At 38.3% G+C, this 21,305-nt stretch overlaps 1 protein-coding gene across 6 annotated transcripts in view; it reads left to right on the forward strand.

Annotated features, from left to right (window-relative positions):
• The window catches only part of CADPS (calcium dependent secretion activator), a gene marked incomplete at both ends in the record, with an annotated part of 451,066 nt that overhangs the window by 369,904 nt on the left and 59,857 nt on the right, over positions 1-21,305 (forward strand). For all 6 annotated transcript variants that reach the window (XM_081320037.1, XM_081320036.1, XM_081320040.1 and 3 more), the window contains 3 exons: positions 1,586-1,660; positions 4,978-5,061; positions 18,257-18,289. In XM_081320037.1, coding sequence (XP_081176163.1) covers positions 1,586-1,660; positions 4,978-5,061; positions 18,257-18,289 — 192 coding nt within the window. The remainder of the gene's footprint in view (positions 1-1,585; positions 1,661-4,977; positions 5,062-18,256; positions 18,290-21,305) is intronic.

The raw sequence follows: 21,305 nt of genomic DNA on the forward strand, positions 1-21,305 counted from the left end.
GCTGCATTTTCATAGCCCCCTGTTTATACGGTCCCATTCTTTTGAAGGTTTTGTTTTTATTTATTGTTTACCTTCATATGTTCTTTTTCCTGTCTTCTGCACCTTCCTCTTTATTTCTGTCCCCAATCATCTGAAAGTTTGCTAAAGAGTGGGTAAGTGTGTCCTTACGTTTTGTTTTCTTTTCTTCCAAGTTCCTGTTGTAGAATGTGACTGTTCCATTGAGAAAAAAATAAATAAATAAAGCAAACACTGAGCAGCTCAAACTAGCAAAGGAACTTTAGTCAATGCTAAGGGACCAAGGTCTGACACTTCTAATTGCCCCTCACACTCCTTTGTTCCCTAAAGCACAATTTAGTATTTACCACAGATCTGTCTATTCTAATGCTGCTTTTTTTTGTTTTGGTTTGATTTTTTTTTCCTTTTTGTATTTTAGATTGCTTTTTGCTTGTATATTAACATTTTAAAATAACATTAGCACAAACAAGTGGCAATAAATACAGTGACTAAGATCAGCACTTTCAATGTTTTATTTAATGTGGGGGAGAGGCGATGTGGAAGAAAATCATCATATATTAAATATTTTGTCTGTTCTTGGCAAAACAAAAGAATACGCCATAGTGTTTGTTTAGTCACCCAAAGACTTTTTTTTTTTAAGAAAAAGGAAGCATGTTTGTTACAAATTAGCTGAAAATGTTCTTATCTTCCTTGAAAACAACTCAGAACAAAGTTAAGTTTGATCTGGTCAGTATTTGGGTGGAGGAATGGGGGGGAGGGGAGGGGAGGAACTCTGTGTAGAAAGTGACGTGGATGTTTTGTTGGTATCAATCTTTTCTATGAGTCGGCATTAACCGAAGGCCCCAGCATGACCTAACTGGAGGGGTCCCAGTACTGCACTTGCCATCTTTTGCATGACTCAGAACACCCATGTCTCAATCATTATTACACTTGGTCAAAAAGGCCCCAATTCGCTCGAGTGCTTAACCAGCACCTGAATTGGAACGCTACATACTTATCTAATTTCCTTTCAAAAGGTGGATTCTAAAACTGATATTCTGCTTCCAGTTGTTCATACTCGATGGCTCCACATGCTGAAGCTTCTCTGCTTCAGTGTCACTCATCTATAGGTTTCCTCTGACACAACAGCTTTGCTCTGCGCCCCAAAACAGCTGCCGTTGTGCTAGCCAGTGTTGACCTGTATTTCAAGTTGTTATTTCAGACTTAAAGAACTGTGAACAGCAGATGTAATATGCTCTTTTACCACTGGCGCTTCTTATTTTCCTGATTTACGTATAGCAAAGAGATGCTAGATGTTTATCCTGCATGCATTTGATTCTCCTTAATGTTGGCTCAGCTGCATGCACGAAATCACAATTAGGATTTGACCAACATTCACAAATTCCTGTCAGAGGCTCCTTAGTCAGAGGCATTGTGTATATGTTAATTCATTACTGGCCACTACATTAGAACACATGTTAATCAACATTGAAGCACCATAGTCAATATCTGCAGTAAAAGTAAATAGCTATGTGTATTGCAATTGATTTACACTAATAATATTTTACTTCCATTCTTCTTCCATCCGTAGCACCAGTACCATTCAAAAATAGATGAACTAATTGAAGAAACCGTCAAAGAAATGATAACGCTCCTTGTAGCAAAGGTAACATTCAACCTCAGGTGAAGGTATTCATGGTTAATATTATCATTCAAAGGGAATACACACACATTCCCATACAAATGTGGCACATTTAAGACAATTAGATGGTTTGTTGTTTGTCATGAAAGAAATCTAACGCTACTTAGTCTTGATAGATTGAACGTCTCATGATTGTCATGTGCATAAAATGGAGCAGAAAAAAGGTACAGGTAGTCCTCTACTTATTACGATAATTGAATCCAGAATTATGCCCTGTACACCGCCCCGAGTCCTTCGGGAGAGGGGTGGTATATAAATCCAAATAATAAATAAATAAATAAATAAATAAATAAATAAATAAATAAATAAATAAATAAATAAATAATTATGACTGAAAATCATGCCAGTCATTAAACAGGTCATCACATGACAGAACTGATTTATATATTGTGTGTGTGTGTGTGTGTGTGTGTATGCAATTCTTAAATGAATCCATTGTCCACCATAGGTGCTTTTTTTGCTGGAAACTGGATATAGACATAGGTTTCCGGCAAAAAAAAAGAGGCATAAATGACAGTCATGCTGCAAATGGCTATAAGTGTGGGCTGGTTGCAATCATGTGACCATGGCGTTGTGGGTGCTGGCCATCAGAATTTCAAATCCAAGTTGTGCCCTTTTTTCTTTTTTTTTTTTTTTGGCTAAGCGACTATAAGTCAAGGACTAACTGTATTCAATTACAGTTTATGGATCACAATATACATGTAACTTGTAGTTTTAGAATTCGATGATATCTTTAAGATCGCTGGTTGTTTGTTCTTCACTGGTCCTTGACAGCCTTAGAATGCTGAGGTTCCTTTGGAGAACATGACCTCTGAGTGGACATCCCTGATCTTTGGGTGTTCTCCTAAACTTCCCAGCACACAACTCCAACTCAAACTACCCCTTCTCTCTACCTTCCCACTTTAAACACCCACTGAATTTTCCATATAAATCCATACAAATCTCTTTGGGTCCCCAAAACTCATGAACTATCAGCTCATTCCAATTACCACGTTTAGGGAAAACAAGGTTCACAGCCAAGATAAGGAAGCAAGACATTTTACAGTTCTGGAAGAAGTTTTATTTGGGATTTCCCCCCCACACACACACACACAAATACCGTAGTTCTTGAGGCAGTGTGGCTGACTTTATTCACTTTTACTTTCAGTACTTTTATACTTGCATTCTGCAGTGGTGAGGTCTCTTTTCAAAACCTTTAGCAAAAGTATTTGCTTAAGGAAGTTTGCTTTCCTTACTGCTTCCTTTAAAAGCAAGATGGGGGAGAAAAAATCCCTTCCCATAGGAAGACATTCGTTAATCATAGAGCCACTTAGAGTGATTCCATCAGCCAGAAAAATCAACAGAAATTGCAAGCCAGAGAGTCATATATTTGAAATGGGGAGATATATAAATTGAAATAATAAATAAATAAATTTGACAAGTTGTAGATCTCACCTCTTTGGGCATCTCATCCATGTTCTCAAGATCCACTACTAGTGGTTTATAAAACATTATTTATGACTTTTAAGATTTAGTGTATCTTTTTATTGATTGGATTTAAAGTATATACTCTAGTGTACTGCTGTGTATGTACATTTTGTAGGCTTGGACCATTTTGTGATACATGAATATTTTTTGTTCCTCTTACTTATTCATTCCCCAGTACTTGGTCATTCCCTCAGTAATTTCACCCTATCACAAGAGGAAATGGGCCTGGTGTAAATACTAAGATGTTCTAAAACAAAGCATTCTTTATGCTCCTTGTGAGTCTTTAATACATTTATTTTAAAGCCATCAAAGAGGAATGCTTGATGAACACCCCAATAATTCAGACTTAGCCATTTGCCATGTCTACCACATCAATAGAAGTTTATAAATTCTGCCATTACATTGGAATAATGTGGCTGAACTTAATGGAAGTCATGTGGGAGAAAAAGGTAAAAAGGTTCTAGGAAATGAACAAATGTAAGGCTACTACAACCATCTGTAGAGTAGAAGGCAGTTGTTATATCAATAATGACATATACTAATTCTATCAATAAAGAAGAATATTTGTAGCTCAGGGTTGAATTGTGAGGTCCTTGATACTCTCTGAGTTTGGTTGTTTTCTTGCCGACATTTCATTACCCAAACTAGTGCACTGATGATGTTACCTAGTTTGGATAATGAAATGTCTACAAGGAAATAACCAAGCTCAGACAGCAGCAAGGACCCCTCATATACTAATTCTAATTCCAATCAGGAATTGTTACTGGGTAAAACCATTGCTTGCAAAATTCTTATACTGGCAGGTATAATCAGGTCATAACAAGCCATTTAATTTCATCAGTGTTTTGCTTTAAAGGTAACAAAAATGTTATTTACTTTGTTTATAAATATTAATCTCACAAACTAATAGTTATTACAAGTGCCCCACATTGTCTTCTTCAAAGTCTGTTTGTAGTAATAGTTAATCTATGTGCACTTGAACTGATGCCAAAAAAGCAGGGTTGACTGTCCTTTGTTCGTTTTATGAAGTCATTCCAATTATATGGAACTATTATTAAAGGCCAATTAAATAATCTTAAGTAATAAGAACATTAAATGCCAGAAAAACCCAGAATAATCAATATGTTCCTTTAATAAGGACATCTTGGCTTCTCTTTTGCCATTGACTACTCTGTAAATTAGGACGTGGTGGCTCAGTGGGTTAGGACGCTGAGCTTGTCGATCAGAAGGTCGGCAGTTTGGCGGGTCGAATCCCGAGTGCCGCATAACAGAGTGAGCGCCTGTTACTCGTCCCAGCTTCTGCCAACCTAGCAGTTCGAAAGCACGTAAAAATGCAAGTAGAAAAATAGGGACCACTCCGGTGGGAAGGTAACAGCGTTCCGTGCGCCTTTGGCGTCTAGTCATGCCGGCCACATGACCACGGAGATGTCCTCGGACAAGCGCTGGCTCTTCGGCTTTGAAACGGAGATGAGCACCGGCCCCTAGAGTCGGAAACGACTAGCACGCATGTGCGGGGGAAACTTTACCTTTACCTTTACCTTACTCTGTTAATTAGAGAATGAGTATTTTTTTTTAATCTAAGTGTATCAGTTAACATCCATTCGAGCAATTGTCCTACTTAGAAGACTGAGGATAGATTTATAAAATCCCATTTACACCAATAGACTGCTGGCTTCCTCAGTTGTCATGATTTGATGAAGAAGAGCTTCTTGTCGCCCGTGTGTGTGTGCATGCGTGCACACATGCAACATGAGAGATTTGGGATTTATTTCTTTTATCTCTGGTTGAAATTTCTCTTTCTCTTTTTTTTTCAGTTTGTCACCATCCTGGAAGGTGTGCTGGCCAAGCTATCAAGATACGATGAAGGGACCTTGTTTTCTTCTTTCCTCTCATTTACTGTAAGTTGGTTTGCTGACACTTGGAGTTGGAATAAGCTGGAGCACTCTGGCAATCTTTCCTTGTTATTCCCTGACACGTCTCTGAATATGTAGGGACCTAAAGACAGGTAGTCCTCAATTTATGACCACAGTGGAGCCCAAAATTTTTGTTTGCTAAGTGAGACAGTTGTTAAATGGGTTTTACCTCCTTTTACGAACTTTCTTGCCCCAGCTGTTAAGTGAATCACTTAACAGATGTGTATTCTGAATATTAGACTTTGTGATGCGTTGTGATGATGGGAACTTTGGTTCCTTAAAACTTGGAAACTAGAAATATGAAATGTTAAGTTAAATATTAATGGGAAATTAAAAACTGGGGGAAACTAATTAGGACATTGATTGTCTATAAAGACTGAATGTTAAAATAATAAGGTTATGTATAAGCCAAAAATTATTGATAAATGTAAGAATGTCATCTTTATTTAATTGATTTAATAAGAATTGTATTAGTTTAAACAGGAGACAGTAAATGCTAAGGGGAAGAGAGGAAAAATTTAATGTAGCAGCTTGAGACTTGTACTAAAGATACTTATATGTCATTGTATTATCGATTAACCCAGCCACCATGCGGCTTTTCAAATACTTAAATGTAAAATTAGAAAATCAATAAACATTTTTTTTAAAAAATAAATAATAAGTGAATCACTGCAGTTGCCAAGCTATTGACACGGTTGTTAAGTGAATCTGACTTCCCCATTGACTTTGCTTGTCAGAAGGTTGGGAAAAGGTGATCACCTGACTCTGGGACACGGCAACTGTCATAAATATGAACCTGTTGCCCAGTGTCCAAATTTTGATCACATCACCTCAGAGAGGCTACAACGGTCATAAGTGTGAAAAACGGTCATAAATCCCAGTTTCAATGCCGTTGTAACTTTGAACGCTCACTAAACAAACCGTTTTACGTCGAGGACTAACTGTTGTGCTCAGAAAATAAGAATTAGGAGATCGTTGGAGGTCAACATTTGCTTTCAGCTACTTCTGATTACCTGGTTAAAAAAAAAGAGAGAGCAAGAGATGGGGGGCAAGACAGGATAGCTCTATTATCCAGGGTCAGCTGGTGATATTTTCATGCCTGGATTAAAAAGTCTAGGTGGCATTCTTACCCTATTAAGAATGTGCCTGGAATAATAGCTGGTGTAATAGCATCTTCCATTTTTGAGATGTTTTACTGGCTTAGGAAAGATTACATAGGATACAGGTAGACTTCCAACTTACGACCAGAACTGAGTTCCAAGTTTCTGTTGCTAAGCAAAACAGTTGTTAAGTGAGCTTTACTGCATGTTATGACCTTTCTTGCCACAGGTGAATTAAGTGGATCACTGCAGTTAAGTTAGTAACGCAGTTCTTAAGTGAATCCAGCTTCCCCATGGACTCTGCTTGTCAGAAGGTCACAAAAGGTGGTCACGTGACCCGGGGACACTGCAAACTTCATAAATATGAACCAGTTGCTCATGTGATCATGGGGATGCTGCAACAACTGTATGTGTGAAGAAAGGTTCATATTACCTTTTTCAGTACCATTGTAACTTCGAACAGTCTTTAAACTAACGGTTGTAAGTTGAGGAATACCTTTATGCTGCAGAGGGGTTGGCTTAGGGAGCTCAGGTGAAGTTGGAGGGTAGTCATTGTTGATCTCCAACAGCTACCATCTGAAGGAGGTCCCTCATAGTAGAGCAGAGCAGAGTAGAGCATAGTTGGCAGAACGAAAATATTTGGAGTGCATATAGTAATAGCAACAACACTTAGACTTGTATACCGCTTCATAGTGCTTTACAACCCTCCATAAGCAGTTTATAGGGTCCTCATTTTACCCACATCGGAAAGATGGATGGCTGAGTCAACCTTGAGCCGGTGAGAATTGAACTGCTGGCAGTTGGCAGAATTAGCCAACTGAATTACTGCATTCTAACGCTGAGCTTGTCGATCAAAAGGTCGGCATTTTGGCGGCTCAAATCCCAAGTGCCACGTAGCAGAGTGAGCGCCTGTTACTCGTCCCAGCTTCTGCCAACCTAGCAGTTCGAAAGCACGTAAAAATGCAAGTAGAAAAATAGGGACCGCTACGGTGGGAAGGTAACAGCGTTCCGTGTGCCTTTGGCATCTAGTCATGCTGGCCACATGACCACGGAGACGTCCTCGGACAAGCGCTGGCTCTTCAGCTTTGAAGTGGAGATGAGCACCGGCCCCTAGAGTCGGAAACGACTAGCACGCGTGTGCGGGGAAACCTTTAACTTTACCTTTAACCACCGGCCCACCACACCTCTTATGTGACTTGGAAAAGTTAAAAAAAACTGAGTAGAGGGGGATCTGGGATGGGAAAGGAAGCAGAATGCAAGAAGAACTGATGGAAAGTCATGGGGGAAAGATCCAAGTTCAAAGGGCACCAAGAATTCGAGAGCTGTAAATGGCTTTATGCGGTGTATGGATATAGTTGGGTGGTGTACAGGTAGCCCTTGACTTACCGCTGCAACTGAGCTCAAAATTTCCACTGCTAAGTGAGGCAGTTGTTAAGTGGGTTGCACCTCATTTTACAACCTTTTTCCCCCACATTTGTTAAGCAAATCGCTGCAGTTATTAAATGAACCATGCAGTCATCAAATGAACCTGGCTTTCCCCATTGTCGAAGGCCAGCTAGGAAGGTTACAAATGGTAATCACATGATCTCAAAGCAGTGCAACTCTCATAAATACATGCTAGTTGCCAAGCCCCCAAATTTAGATCACGTGACCATGGGATGCTGCAATGGTCATAAGTGTGAAAAACAGTCATAACTCACTGTTGTAACTTTGAACAGCCACTGAGTGAATGGATGTCACTTAAGTCACTGTCCTGTGGGTCTGCCTTGTTTTACCTTAACTTATATTCTAATTAATTTGGATTCTTTATTCACTGCCTTTCAAGATACATGTTAAACTGCTTTAAAATATAGCTAAAAGAAGCAATCAAGATGAAAAATAAAACTCCATTAAATCTGGCAAAACCAACATTTCTTTACTGCTGCATACTATCACGGAGAATTTTGCAGAGATAAAAATAGAGCCACATAAACTCATTCAAACTTATTTCAAATTAATCCAGCCATTATCTTAGAATTTCTCCCCCACCAAGGGAAAATTGCAACTTAATTTTTGAAACGAATCCAAGTGGTCTTAGGAAGAGCATCTGCTGCCATTTCCTTCCCTGCATGCCAGGCAAGATTGATTAAGAGAATGAAATGGCTATAGAATATTTGCTTTCTCAAGTCCAAAGAAAAGAGTAGGGTCCAATTTTTCAAGCTCGAGACTTACAGCTTGCGTGCCCATTCTCCGCTTCTGGTTCCTCTGTTCTGTTCTGTGGCACAAAGAAATAAAAACATCAACATCAGAACAGGGATAGATATTCTGCTACTGTCACTGAGAGCCCCCATTGCTGCATTTCCCATAATCATACAACTACATAACAGAATTAGTAGACATTTCCACAGAACTAAAAGCAATAAGGGACGTGGTGGCTCAGTGGGTTAGGACGCTGAGCTTGTCGATCAGAAGGTCAGCAGTTTGGCGGGTTGAATCCCGAGTGCCGCGTAACAGAGTGAGCGCCTGTTACTCGTCCCAGCTTCTGCCAACCTAGCAGTTCGAAAGCACGTAAAAATGCAAGTAGAAAAATAGGGACCACTACGATGGGAAGGTAACAGCGTTCCGTGTGCCTTTGGCATCTAGTCATGCCGGCCACATGACCACGGAGACGTCCTCGGACAAGCGCTGGCTCTTCGGCTTTGAAACGGAGATGAGCACCAGCCCCTAGAGTCGGAAACGACTAGCACGCATGTGCGGGGGAACCTTTACCTTTACCTTTAAAAGCAATAAAGAATGCAGCTGAAGGAAAAGATATTGCCACTTAAAATCAGAGACATTACCTACTGGAAGGTCACTGAGATGAAGATATCTTTGTGTGCTAAGGAAAGAAGCACCAAGAGAAAAACCTAATGAACATCAGCCAGTAATTTCATTTCTCCGATTTCAATGTCCGATTTCAATCTGAGTTAGAAAACAAGGTGTTGGTTGGTTAAGCTTGCTTTTTCTTTGAAATAATTAGCAGCAAAGGATATAGAAGTGCTCCTTTGGAAGGTTTGGAATGAACAGCATCACCTCTACTAAACTATTTTCTTTGGATCCAGTTTCTTCCTCTCTGGTACCACATAATATTTTCTGAATGGTGATAAAGGGATGTCCCAGTGTGGTGCAGATGGGTCAATGAATCTGGAGAAAATCAAACTAGTTCTTAATTCAGGGAGATAATCCAAAAACCTAGGATGCTTTGGCCTTTGCTGATCAACACAGCAACTACCAATTAGTGTGAGCTGCACAGCCTGCCGTTAAATTTCTACATCCAGGCATTATGAAAGTTTTTTTTTAAGCCTACATGTGATGCCAAAACCAAGAACTTAAAAACACCGCTGGCAGACATGCCTATAGAAGTTGGGAGCTGTCATATGCAAGTGCTTGATGCCCTAGTCATTGAAAATCACTGTAATTTTAGAGGCAGTTCTATCCCATACTTTCAGAAGGGAAATAATGTCATTGACCAACATTTTAAGATTGTTGAAATGGCTCTTACAACAACATACCTCATCTTTCCACCAGGAAACAGTATATGAATGCTAACGAATAGTAATGGCAGTAGATCGGGTTACTGGGATTATTGAGTGACTAAGTGTGGCTGTGATCCAGCATTCTTGGATTGCCTGTAGATGCTGTAACTCTTGTAGACCCAGTGGGGGTTCATTTTTCTGAAAGATCCCATAAAGGAAGCAGCAGAAAATGCACTTCTCCTGAGTGAGGTATGTTTCATATAAACTTTGTAGGACTATTTAAGGGTTTCTTAATTGTGGATGCATGTTCAGAATAGCCACAGATATTTCTAATGACTTCAACAACACCCACACATGCTATAGATCCATTGCAATATATGCCCATGAGAACAGCTGCACCAGGACAATTGATGACTATATAATTTACACAATGTATAACTGAAGAGTTCAAAGACTTCTGAAAAGGAATGAAATCCAACATATCACATCAGCAGTGTCTCAGCCGACTATAAACAGACTGACCAAAAGATTGTTCAGATTTTCAAGACTGCTTTGCAACAGACATTTGGAGAAAATGTCGTTTTGAGTCAAACATTTTCAGACTTCTTGTTCTTTCTATTGCAACACAGTGTATCCAACAACACACAAAGCACCAACAATATTGCTTTAGTTAAACCTTACATCCCAGGCTGTGCCTTCTGAAACCTAATTCAGGAAGAAGCATTCAAGACAAGCAAGTTTGTCATGCAGCAAGCAACCCTCTCAGGCAGAGAGATAACAATTTCTATTGGACTGGCAAAAGACTATAAAGAAGAACCAGACAGATCGAAGAAAACAAATGGTCTTCTCTCTTGTATCATAGAAACTGCTCCTCATAATATATGGAGACACATATTGATGAGCTAGAGATAAGAAATAATAAATTGTTTGCAGAATCAATCTAGAGAGACATACAAGTGGTAGTTACTCCAGAGCAGGGGTCTTCAAATTCGGCCTTTTTATGACTCATGGACTTCAACTCCCAGAATTCCCCAGCCAGCATGCCTGGCTGAGGAATTCTGGGAGTTGAAGTTCACGCGTCATAAAAGGGCCGAGTTTGAAGACCCCTGCTCCAGAGTCACCAGTAGATTTGGACACACCAAACATTTTTGTTTGTGATAACAAACCTTACCCAATTTATATATAAAAACCACAACATCATGTAGATTGTATCTTGGCAGAGAAAGGTGTAGGGACTGAGTCTTTCTTAATAAGTATGCCTGTGACAGCTAATTAAGTATGTTGGTTTGCCTGTATATGTTGTAATTTTTCCAAATTCATCAGAGTTAGTTCTTACAGAAGTTTCAGTAAAGTAAGCCACATCTACCCATGAATCAAGCATCTTTTGTTTAATTGGTAGAAAAGACACAATAACAATAGTAGAAATAGAAATAGCAATCATCATCCTCAAAGTTCACCAAACTATCTCTTTTATTGTCCAGTATATTAATTAGTCTAATATGAAAGTCACAGAAAATGTATGTATGTCAATAGTATAAGATTTTTCAGCTCTTACTTTAATTTGTGCATTGTAATAGGCACATATATCCCACATACTAAAAAAAAAATCATGTCCCAATGAACTTTCTAACCTTTTCTTTTAACCTTCAAGCTGGATGTTTCAGCACTTTTGGAAAGCATTTTAACAGAAGCAAAACATGTCTGCTGAACCTTGTGAGTAGCAGTTTTAGTTTTAATGCACGTTTTAATGCAGATATCATGCAACATTTGAACACTAAAGCACTAATTTTGGCAGATTTCATTGCAAACAACGAGACCACATCCTACAACATGAAGACACTTGTGAAAACAGCCATTCCAGTTTAGTTGCTTCATTAATAGAAGTGTTGCCTCTGCTGCAAGCACGTTTTATAAATCAGAACATAGTTGTTAATAAACAGGGTCCAGAACCAGAATTGAACACTGAATAAGATATTGGTTAATATATTTACATTAGACCATTTACCCTGTTGAGTTGGAATGGATAGTTTGTTTTAATTTATCCAGAAATAAGAGAAAGAAAGAAAGAAAGAAAGAAAGAAAGAAAGAAAGAAAGAAAGAAAGAAAGAAAGAAAGAAAGAAAGAAAGAAAGAAAGAAAGAAAGAAAGAAGGAAGGAAGGAAGGAAGGAAGGAAGGAAGGAAGGAAGGAAGGAAGGAAGGAAGGAAGGAAGGAAGACAAGGATGAGGCACATGGTCTTACAACTCTTTTAACACCCTACTAAGCTATGATTTAACAAACTGAGCATTGAACCATTGAATAGGTCCCCCAAATAAGATGTTATTGAGAAACATCCCATACATTGAGATTATTCCTTAAAAAAGCTTAACATGTTAGCTTAATTCTCATAGCTATCTTGGCAAATAATCAGAAATTATGCTACTGCTATCTAGTCAGTCTTCTATTATAAAGGTAAATATATAATTTGATAGCGGGTGTGTGTGTGGAATGTAGCTAGAGCATTTTTTAAAAAAATTCAAAACAAGCAGCTATCTACCAAGTTCTTTCATCAAACATTGTTCAGTCTCTTAGAAAATGACATGTCACCAGGGCTCTTATGACAAGTCGTTTTATCACCTAGTAGGATACCTTCATTTTCAATCCTTGCTGTGAAATCTATCTTAAAATTAATACATCAGTTTTCCTAATAGCATTCGCACTAACCACATCATTATAAAGTACTTCCTGGGGTTGTTTTTTTTTCTCCTTTCTGTATGAGACATCATTCCATATTTGGTTGATAGCTGAAGAAAGATGCTTTTTACAGTCAGTGATGTTCCTTGGATCAATCAGTCCAGTTATTAAATAGGTATCTTTGCCTACAAAATGAATTACACCAAGCTTATGACACCTACCAAGGATCCATTTAATCTGAAGAGTCTTTTCTCTTTGAAGAGGGAAAAAAATGATTTCCTACATTAATTAAACCAGAGAATGTATTTTACCCTTGGGAGAGGTTACAAGCAATCTTATTTTTGTGCTGCACAAATTGTTGCCATAAACTGAGAAAATTCATGGGAAAGAAATCACATTGTTCCCAAAGTGCTGCAGCCTAGCCAAAAAAAAATTATGAAACTGCCATCCATCTAGCCCAGGGGTAGGCAACCTTGGCTCTTTTATGATTCATGGACTTCAACTCCCAGAATTCCTGAGCCAGCATGGCTCAACTTGGAAACCTCTCCCTTTCCTCTCAGCGTGGCTGGCTCAGGAATTCTGGGAGTTGAAGTCCACGAGTCATAAAAGAGCCGAGGTTGCCTACCCCTGATGTAGCCAAAGTTTGCATTGAAGAAAAACAAGCATTGTGGTTGATTGGTTGTTGTTGCTATTGTTGTTGTTTTAAATTAACCAATTTATAATATGTTCTGACTTTATTTTAACCAAGGAGTAAGCAGTGCATTCTTATGACCACTACAATAGCTAATACAGCACTGTACATGCATTGATGACATAATTTAGTTCATTTTCTTACTAGGATATCTAATTTGTATTTAGGATCAAGAAACTTTCACCAAGTTCACCAGCTTTATCTCCTTGGGCCCTGTCTCCTCTTCTTAGTCCTCTTTTCCATTCTGTTTGATGATTTTTGCTGAAGAATTAGATGGTGCAGAAAGGGGAATATGTTAACTAGCTAATTAATGAAAAACAGCTGAATAATGTGAATGGAAATCCTGACTGCAGGATCTTTTAGGATGTTGGAATGATCTTTTGTGCTTGTTAAGTCAATAATGAGATGTTTAGCAAATCCAACTTACTTAGAGAATTATAAATATCTAGACTGGCCTATGGACTTTCCATGAATATCTGAGGTTAAAGTGCAGATTATAGCAGTCAACAACCTGTCTTTTGCCCAAATGGAATTGTACTACTGAGCTTAATCTCGACAGCAGCAAATGTATAGTTCTGTGTAAATTTTTGCCACTATGCCACTAAATTTTAGTAAACAATGTCAGTTTGCTCACACTTGGGCTGAAGTCTTTATTCTCTCAACTTGAATGGATAATGTAATCCTCACGTGAAGAGGTGGATCTGTGAGAGGATCCAGGCATCTGTGTTGTCTTTAAACAATTTTACCTGGAGTTTTAGAAATATTTAGAAGCAGGTGAGTATTTTAAAACCCAAATAAGAATGGTGTTCAGTGATGTATTGTAATTAAATGCATATTTGTTTCAGAAATTCACAGCCTTGCAGATGGGATGCATTCTGGTACCCTCATCAAAGGGCCTCTCTGTCCATCTGGAAGCTGTTCAGTTAGCTGTGTTCACTCAGAATTGCATGGAAATCTACACAAACACACACACACAAACACACACACACACGGATGCCAGCTGCAGAAATAGCCCAGTTGTATATATTACTCAACAGGGAAAGGAGCAGAAAAGGGTTTTGGCATTGTCAAGACACACACACACCCAAAATTGGACAAGTTATCACAGGCAGTTTTGCTCCTTGCTTTCGGAAAGGTGCGTTAGACGTGGGGGTGAGCCATATACCTCAGGGCTCTTGGGATACTGGGCATGCCAAGACTAATTCTCACATACAATCAGATGCTCCCCTACTCCAGATAATCATCTTGAATGTCTCATGGCATGCGTTCGCATGGAAGAATCCAATGTGCAAAACCCCAGTAAAGCATCACTCGCTACACAGATGCTTTTGCTGCTGCTATTTTCACAATCACAGCTGCCCTTTTTGTAGCCACACGGCTCACAGAAATCCCAGTGTGGTACTGACAAGTAGGATTCTTTCACAACTGTTTTTCACATACTGTTTCTCGGTGTAATTTTGTGGGTGATAAGGAGGTAAATAAAAAGCATCCACTTCTCAGGTATGAATCCCAGCTCAGCTCAAGTGAGATACTGCTTGTGCCGTGTTGCATTGATTTAGTTTTATTTAAGTCCTGTGTTTAGGAAATAGTGATAGTGTTGTTTCCAAATGAAATAGGCAACATAATCCACTGTAAATTTGTATACAATCTGGAATGTTTCTTAAGGGCTCCACATCTTCTTTGCAGCCTATTTGGAATATTGTAAAGCCTAGTATTTCTTTTGTCAGGAGCTCTGATTCCCATTATAACAAACAACAAGAATGTCATTCATCTAACATTGCAAAGGCCATATAATAGATTGGTGTTCTTTCATTTACTAAACTATCCTTTGATTGTTTTAAAGGCATGCTTAACGCATGTGCTGTTTTGTATTTTTTTTCCTGTGAATAATTTTATTTTCTTTAATTAACATTTATTTCTCAATGCATCTCGAGCATGTGTCAAACACTGTAGATGCCTTCAGATTGATGGGATATGGACAATAGTTTATTGTCAGATGCTAGTTTGCATTGAACAGAATGAACATGCATGGACCAAAACTGGCTTTAGTTGCACAAACTGACCAAAATGTGCCCAATCTGATCAATGTAGTCCTTACTAATAGTAGAAAATACTGCATCTGGGCAGAGGTATGACTAAGGCTAATATTTTAGGATAGCACTTTACATCTTCCTAAAAAGCATTAAACAAAAGTCTTGGTTGACTAAAGTTGTGATAGATGGCAGAGGTGAATATATGTGGGGCCCATCTCGTGATGGCCATGGGGTGAAGATCATTTGGGGCCCATCTGGTGATGACCATGGAATGCAGAAGATTCTAATTTGTCATGTAGTGAAGGTTGTCTGAACATGTGGTTCAGCTGATAAATACATACAGGGAAGTGAAGATATTAGTTTGATTATGAACAAAAGGGCTAAAACATTTTGCGGAAAGTATGAACTGGTGTTATCTAAGTTGTTGTGGATATGTATGACAGTAGAAATCCATTGATAGATGCAAGTAGCACTTTGGTGAATGGAAGAAACACACTGCACCTTGGTGGAGCAGTGGGCTAATGCCTCCTTAAGTAACACCAGCTGCCTGCAATTAGTGCAGGTTCGCATCCCACCAGGCTCAAGGTTGACTCAGCCTTCCATCCTTCCGAGGTAGGTAAAATGAGGACCCAGATTGTTGGGGGCAATAAGCTGACTTTGTAATAATGCCGCTTGGGGGGGTGTATGAAAGCCCTAATAAGCAGGCATATACATAGAATGAAGGCTACTGCTAAGCTTGTAAGCCGCCCTGAGTCTTCGGAGAAGGGCGGGATATAAATGGAATTAAAATAAATAAATAAATAAATAAATATGAATTTTAGGGGGGAAATGTACAATTTTCTGAGTGAATGAGATTCAGAAATTATTCTCATGTGTACAGTAAACTGGTTGAATGGGTGGGAACAAAACAAGACAATGCAAAAAAAGTGATCAAGCCATTTACAGACTCTAGAGAATAGTGACAGATGCATATCTGCATAGAAAAAGATCAGTTTGTTTTGAACATGCGAATTAAGCATAAATCTGTTCAGGTGAGGGTATGAACATATATCTAAAAGCACAATTAAGCTGATAGAAGATTGAATTAAGGAAGGAAAAGGGATGTTGACAGAATCTGACAAACCATGTTTTGGTAAGTCAAGAGCTTCAGAGAAAAATGGATATAGAAAACAATGGTGAACAACTGGAGGCAAAGAAAGGATGTATTTTATGTGGGTGTATTATTAGAAAGTAAATTAATCTCCCAACAGAATAAATGGAAAATGACTGTAAGGTGAAATGGGAGCTACGTGGAACAGAGTTTTTTAAAAAGTATGTGTCCCAGAGAAAATTCAGTTATATGAATTGGAAATTTGAAAAATGATGTGTGTTGGGAAAAATAAAGGATAGCAGAATCGTAAAAAAAATGCATTAAAGAGAATGATTGCTGCAAAAATTAGGATTAGAAAAAGATAGGTTTAGAGAGAAAAAGATAGGTACAAGGAATATCATCAAAACGAGATACAATCAATTAAGAAGCAAGCATGAAAATACAGACCAATTTTGATGTATGTCAAGAGAAACACAATTGTAAGATGAGTGCAGTGAGAATAGATGCTTCAGATTTATATCTGGAGCAGAGACAGGATAAAATGAATGGATGTGAGTTGATCATAAAAGTAAGTGAATGGTATGAAAGAATTACACTTGGGCAGTTTGATTGTATCTAGAAAATTAGTGAGGATTGAATTATGGAACAAATGTGTGAAAATACGTGAATAGGAAGAGAGAGGAACAGGAAGATTGGGGAAATGCTGGTTGGATAGAATGCAACCAATGGTGGATAAAAATAGTAGAAACAAGGATGGTTAGCAAGAATAAAAAGCATGGATGTCATGGAAGGTTGGGCAAAGAGGGTAAATGAGAAAAAAGTGTATCATTATATAAACTTTTGTACTTGCATCAAAATGTCATATACAGGTACGTGAGGGGTGGAGCTTGCATTATTTAATTTAATTTAATTTAATAACATTTATATACCGCCCTTCTCCCTGAGGACTCAGGGCGGTTCACAGGGCAGAATAAAATAGCAAATACAAACATTAAAAAAGATTAAACAATTGCCCTAGTTAAAAACAATATAGATACAACGCTAAAAACCCCCAGAAAAATTAAAAAGCGAAAGATAAAACAACCCCAACACACCCCCCTCAGGCTAGGCCGGCTTGTACAAATTATGATGTCACAATACAGATTTCATCGTCTCAATAAAATCTCAACACTGCAGGCATCCATGGTAGAAATACAGGTAGTCCTCAACTTACAACAGTTTGCTAAGTGATCATTTGAAGTTACAACGGCAATGGGAAAAAAGTGACTTATGACCATATTTCACACTTATGACCGTTGCAACATCCCCATGGTCACGTGATTTACATTCAGATGCTTGACGACTGACTCACATTTATGACAGTTGCAGTGTCCCAGGGTCATGTGATCACTTTTTGCAAACTTCTGACAAAGTCAATGGGAAAGCCAGATTCACTTAACAACCATGTTATTAATTTTACAACTGCACTGATTCACTTACGTAAAAACGTATCTATTTGAGCAGTCTGACCTGGTCTGATGGGTTAGGGTTGGGGTTTTAATATATCTTAATTATTGTTTTAACTTTGGGCATTTATTTATTTAATTCGCTTTTAACTTTTGTATCCTGTTTTTTGTATTTATTGCCCTGTACACCGCCCTGAGTCCTTCGGGAGAAGGGCGGTATAAAAATGTAATAAATAAATAAACTTAACAAATGTGGCAAGAAAACTCATAAATTGTGGGCAAAACTCTTTTAACAAATGTTTCACTCAGCAACATAAATTTTGGGCTCAATTGTGATTGTAACTCAAGGATTTCCTGTATCTGGAGTGGTATAGTAAACGGTGTTGGTGTAAATTAGATACAATTGTATTTCCCTTTCCTCTCTTAATGCCTTTATCCCTTCAATTCATAAATTCTTACTCCATTTCTGAACTTTGTACGAAGTAGCTTACTTCAAAAGGGAATCACATGTTGGATATGTATGTGTATATGTGCCTATGATATAAATTGTCACTTGTTATTTTCTAACAATGCTGCAAGTACCATAATTTGTTTTCCTATATTATTTTATAGTGTAAAAGTAACAAATTTTAATGTCTGCTGTGTTTCTATTTTAGGTGAAAGCAGCTTCCAAATACGTGGATGTGCCTGTAAGCTTTATTTAAATATAGCACTCTTTTTTTTTCTCCCACCCTCTTTGTAACGGAAGTGATGCCTCTTTACAATGATTACAGTAATTGGCTGTTCTCTTAATCAGTGATGATAATGAGGCCTTTTAATCAAAAGTTTATGAGAGCTGATCTTTTTTGGATCTTTCTCAGTGATCTTTGTAAAGTCTGGTTATCTGTCAAATAAAACATATGTTAAAAATAAATGTTATACAGTGAAAATATGGAACAAAAATTATGAAAATTTGCAATGTATTTCATTATAACTATATAGCCACAGTCGCTTTGTAAATTATCTGTCCCAGATCACAAAACATAATCACTGCTCTTTGAGATGTAGAATAACTTTTAAGAACCAGTACAAATTGGCTGTAACCTGGCCTTTTTGCTGAACAGTGACCTCAGGAAGGAGATCAGAGTAAGGAGAGTTTATTATGCAGTGTCAGAGACTCTAGGAAGTTCCTGTTGGATCATACTGCCATTCTCAGCATCTTGAAGTAGTGAAGATTTCCATGGCTGACATGGAGGCAGGCTAATTATGGGATCAGCTTAGAGGAAAAGGCGTGTGAGGTCAAAGAAGGAAAGAGGAAGGTAATTCTTCATTTTGGATGGAAAGAACATTACTGTGTAAAAATCTAGGCAGATGGTAAGAATGCAGATGTGGGAATCCTCAAGTTCCTAACAAGGAACAGCAACTCAATTCGTCTTTCGAAACCAGAGAAACTGGCACTAGATCGATTCTCATTGTTGTTACTGGGTACGAATCTGATGGGCCTCTTTCTTTGCTTCCTTGGGTTTTGTGCCCTTTCTCCCAGGAATGACCAAGTAATTGGAGAGGCCCTGAAATACAGTAAAGCCTGACATAACATTGTTTGAAATGAATAAAAGCTCTGCATCAGAATCCAGAATAGCAGGTGCTCAGAGGTTTAAAGTAGACAAACAAAGCTAGAATGAGTGGGCTGAAATGGAATTATGTTTGTTTTACATTCCACAGCAAACAGTTCCAACAGCTTGTTTTACTGTTGCACAATGTAATAATTATCACTGTTACTATTATTAATAATATATTATACCACTATTATTGCTATATTATCATTATTATTTATTTATCAATTGCATTGCTATCCCATCATTTTTTTTAAAAAAACAACTCTTAGCTATAAGTTTCCATACAAGGGAGGAGGAAGAAGAGGAGGAGGAGAAAGAAGAAGAAGAGGAGGAATTTCTAGACTGTTGCAAAGTCTTGGTACAGATCAAAAGGAAAGCATAGTAGTTAATTCCCTCCAATTAATTAATGCACAACTTAATCACCAATCCAATAAATTAAATATTTACAACTAAGACAAGATAAGCACAACATCCATACATATTGAAAGGAACACTCTATATCAGACATGTCAAACACAAGGCCCGGGGGCCAGATCTGGCCCGTGAAGTGGTTTCATGTGGCCCGCGAAGCCATCCTGGAAACTGAGGGAATGGCCCCCACTGCCTTGGCCCTGGCCCAGAGACCCTCCTTCTGCCAGAGACCCTCAGATCTGTCCCACTCCTGCCCAGGCCCCCATAGGCACCCTTGATGCGAATGATGTAGAGCTGGCCACGCCCACCCAGTAGGCCATACGCACTCTGGCCACGCCCACCCAGTAGGCCACGCCCACCCTGGCCATACCCACCCGGCCCCCTGAGGGCAACCGCCATGCTGATGCGGCCCTCAATGAAATTGAGTTTGACACCCCTGCTCTATATAGTACAGCAGAGTCTATATTCAGTCCAAAGCCGATATATCCTAAAAGCTACCTACCTTAATAAGAGTAGAATAAAATAACTTTTTCAAAGGCCATCCAACTTTCCCAGAGGCAAAGTAGAAGAGGCAGCTGATTTCAAAGTTGCTGGGCCATCTCCAAAGACCTGGGGAATGAGGAAAGAAAGACAATGGTGCCTAGAGAAATGTGAGGAGCAAGCATATTGTAGGGAGTGGATAAGGGGGGATTGTAATGGTATGTAAGAAAGACCTTGGTAGCCTGGGCAAAGAGACACTGCCAAGGGAACAGACAAATAAGAGATAGCATAGCCCACAGATGGATAGTAGATAGGGCAAGAAGCTCAGAAGAGACCTTCCCTAGTTTCTCAGGCTGTAAAGCAGATGTGTATGGAGGAGTGTAGTTTCATGCTTACAAGATTGATGTCAACCACACAGGGTAAACCAGATAGGAATCACAACCACATGAGCTAATTCTACTTTCTTTTAAAGCTACGTTGAGAGAATCATGCAAGTATGAATTTCTCTCTGACTCCTTTACAGCACAATCTTGAACATGTTAACTGTCATTTTAATATTTATTTTCCTAAATGTTGAACAGCCTTTTAACTTTAAGGCAAAAATAATTTTTGACAGGAAAATGGTGAGCGGTAGATAAGTGGTATATATATATTAAAGACCATGTTGAAGACCTTTCTACAAAAAAAACCCCTTTATTATTCCTTTTTTTTTTAAAAAAAAGGGTGCTGCAGCCCGTTATTTAGAGCTTGGATTAGAACGAAAAGAGTCCTTGAAGATCTCAGGCAAACCACTTTACATATCTGAAATTAACATTTAAATTAAGTTAAAGTGCAAGTTAAATTAAGTTTAAGTTGGAGTCGGGAATTATGATTGTTAAAGCAGGAGACAACTGCAGGCGTTTGAGTTTGAGGATTTACAGATAAGAGCCCCTGCTCTAAATTTTCATTTCCAAATTGTGTGTACATATATCCATGTTTATTAAGATAAATTATATAGACAGTGGCTGAGTGTAAAAGTTCCTTCAATATAACTTTATGGAAAAAAGACAGGAAAAAAAGTTAAACATAATTTATATGCCTTTATTTTATATTTTCGCTTGTCCAAAATGTTGATTTTTATTGTATAATATTACATATTTGTTCATCTAAAATATGTCCTGCACACTCATAAAGCCCAGTGAGATATTCTTGATATTATCCTATTTTAGCTTCACAACCA

The sequence above is a fragment of the Vipera berus genome, assembly GCF_964194415.1.
Source record: "Vipera berus genome assembly, chromosome: 2".
In the NCBI taxonomy this organism is placed as follows: domain Eukaryota; kingdom Metazoa; phylum Chordata; class Lepidosauria; order Squamata; family Viperidae; genus Vipera; species Vipera berus.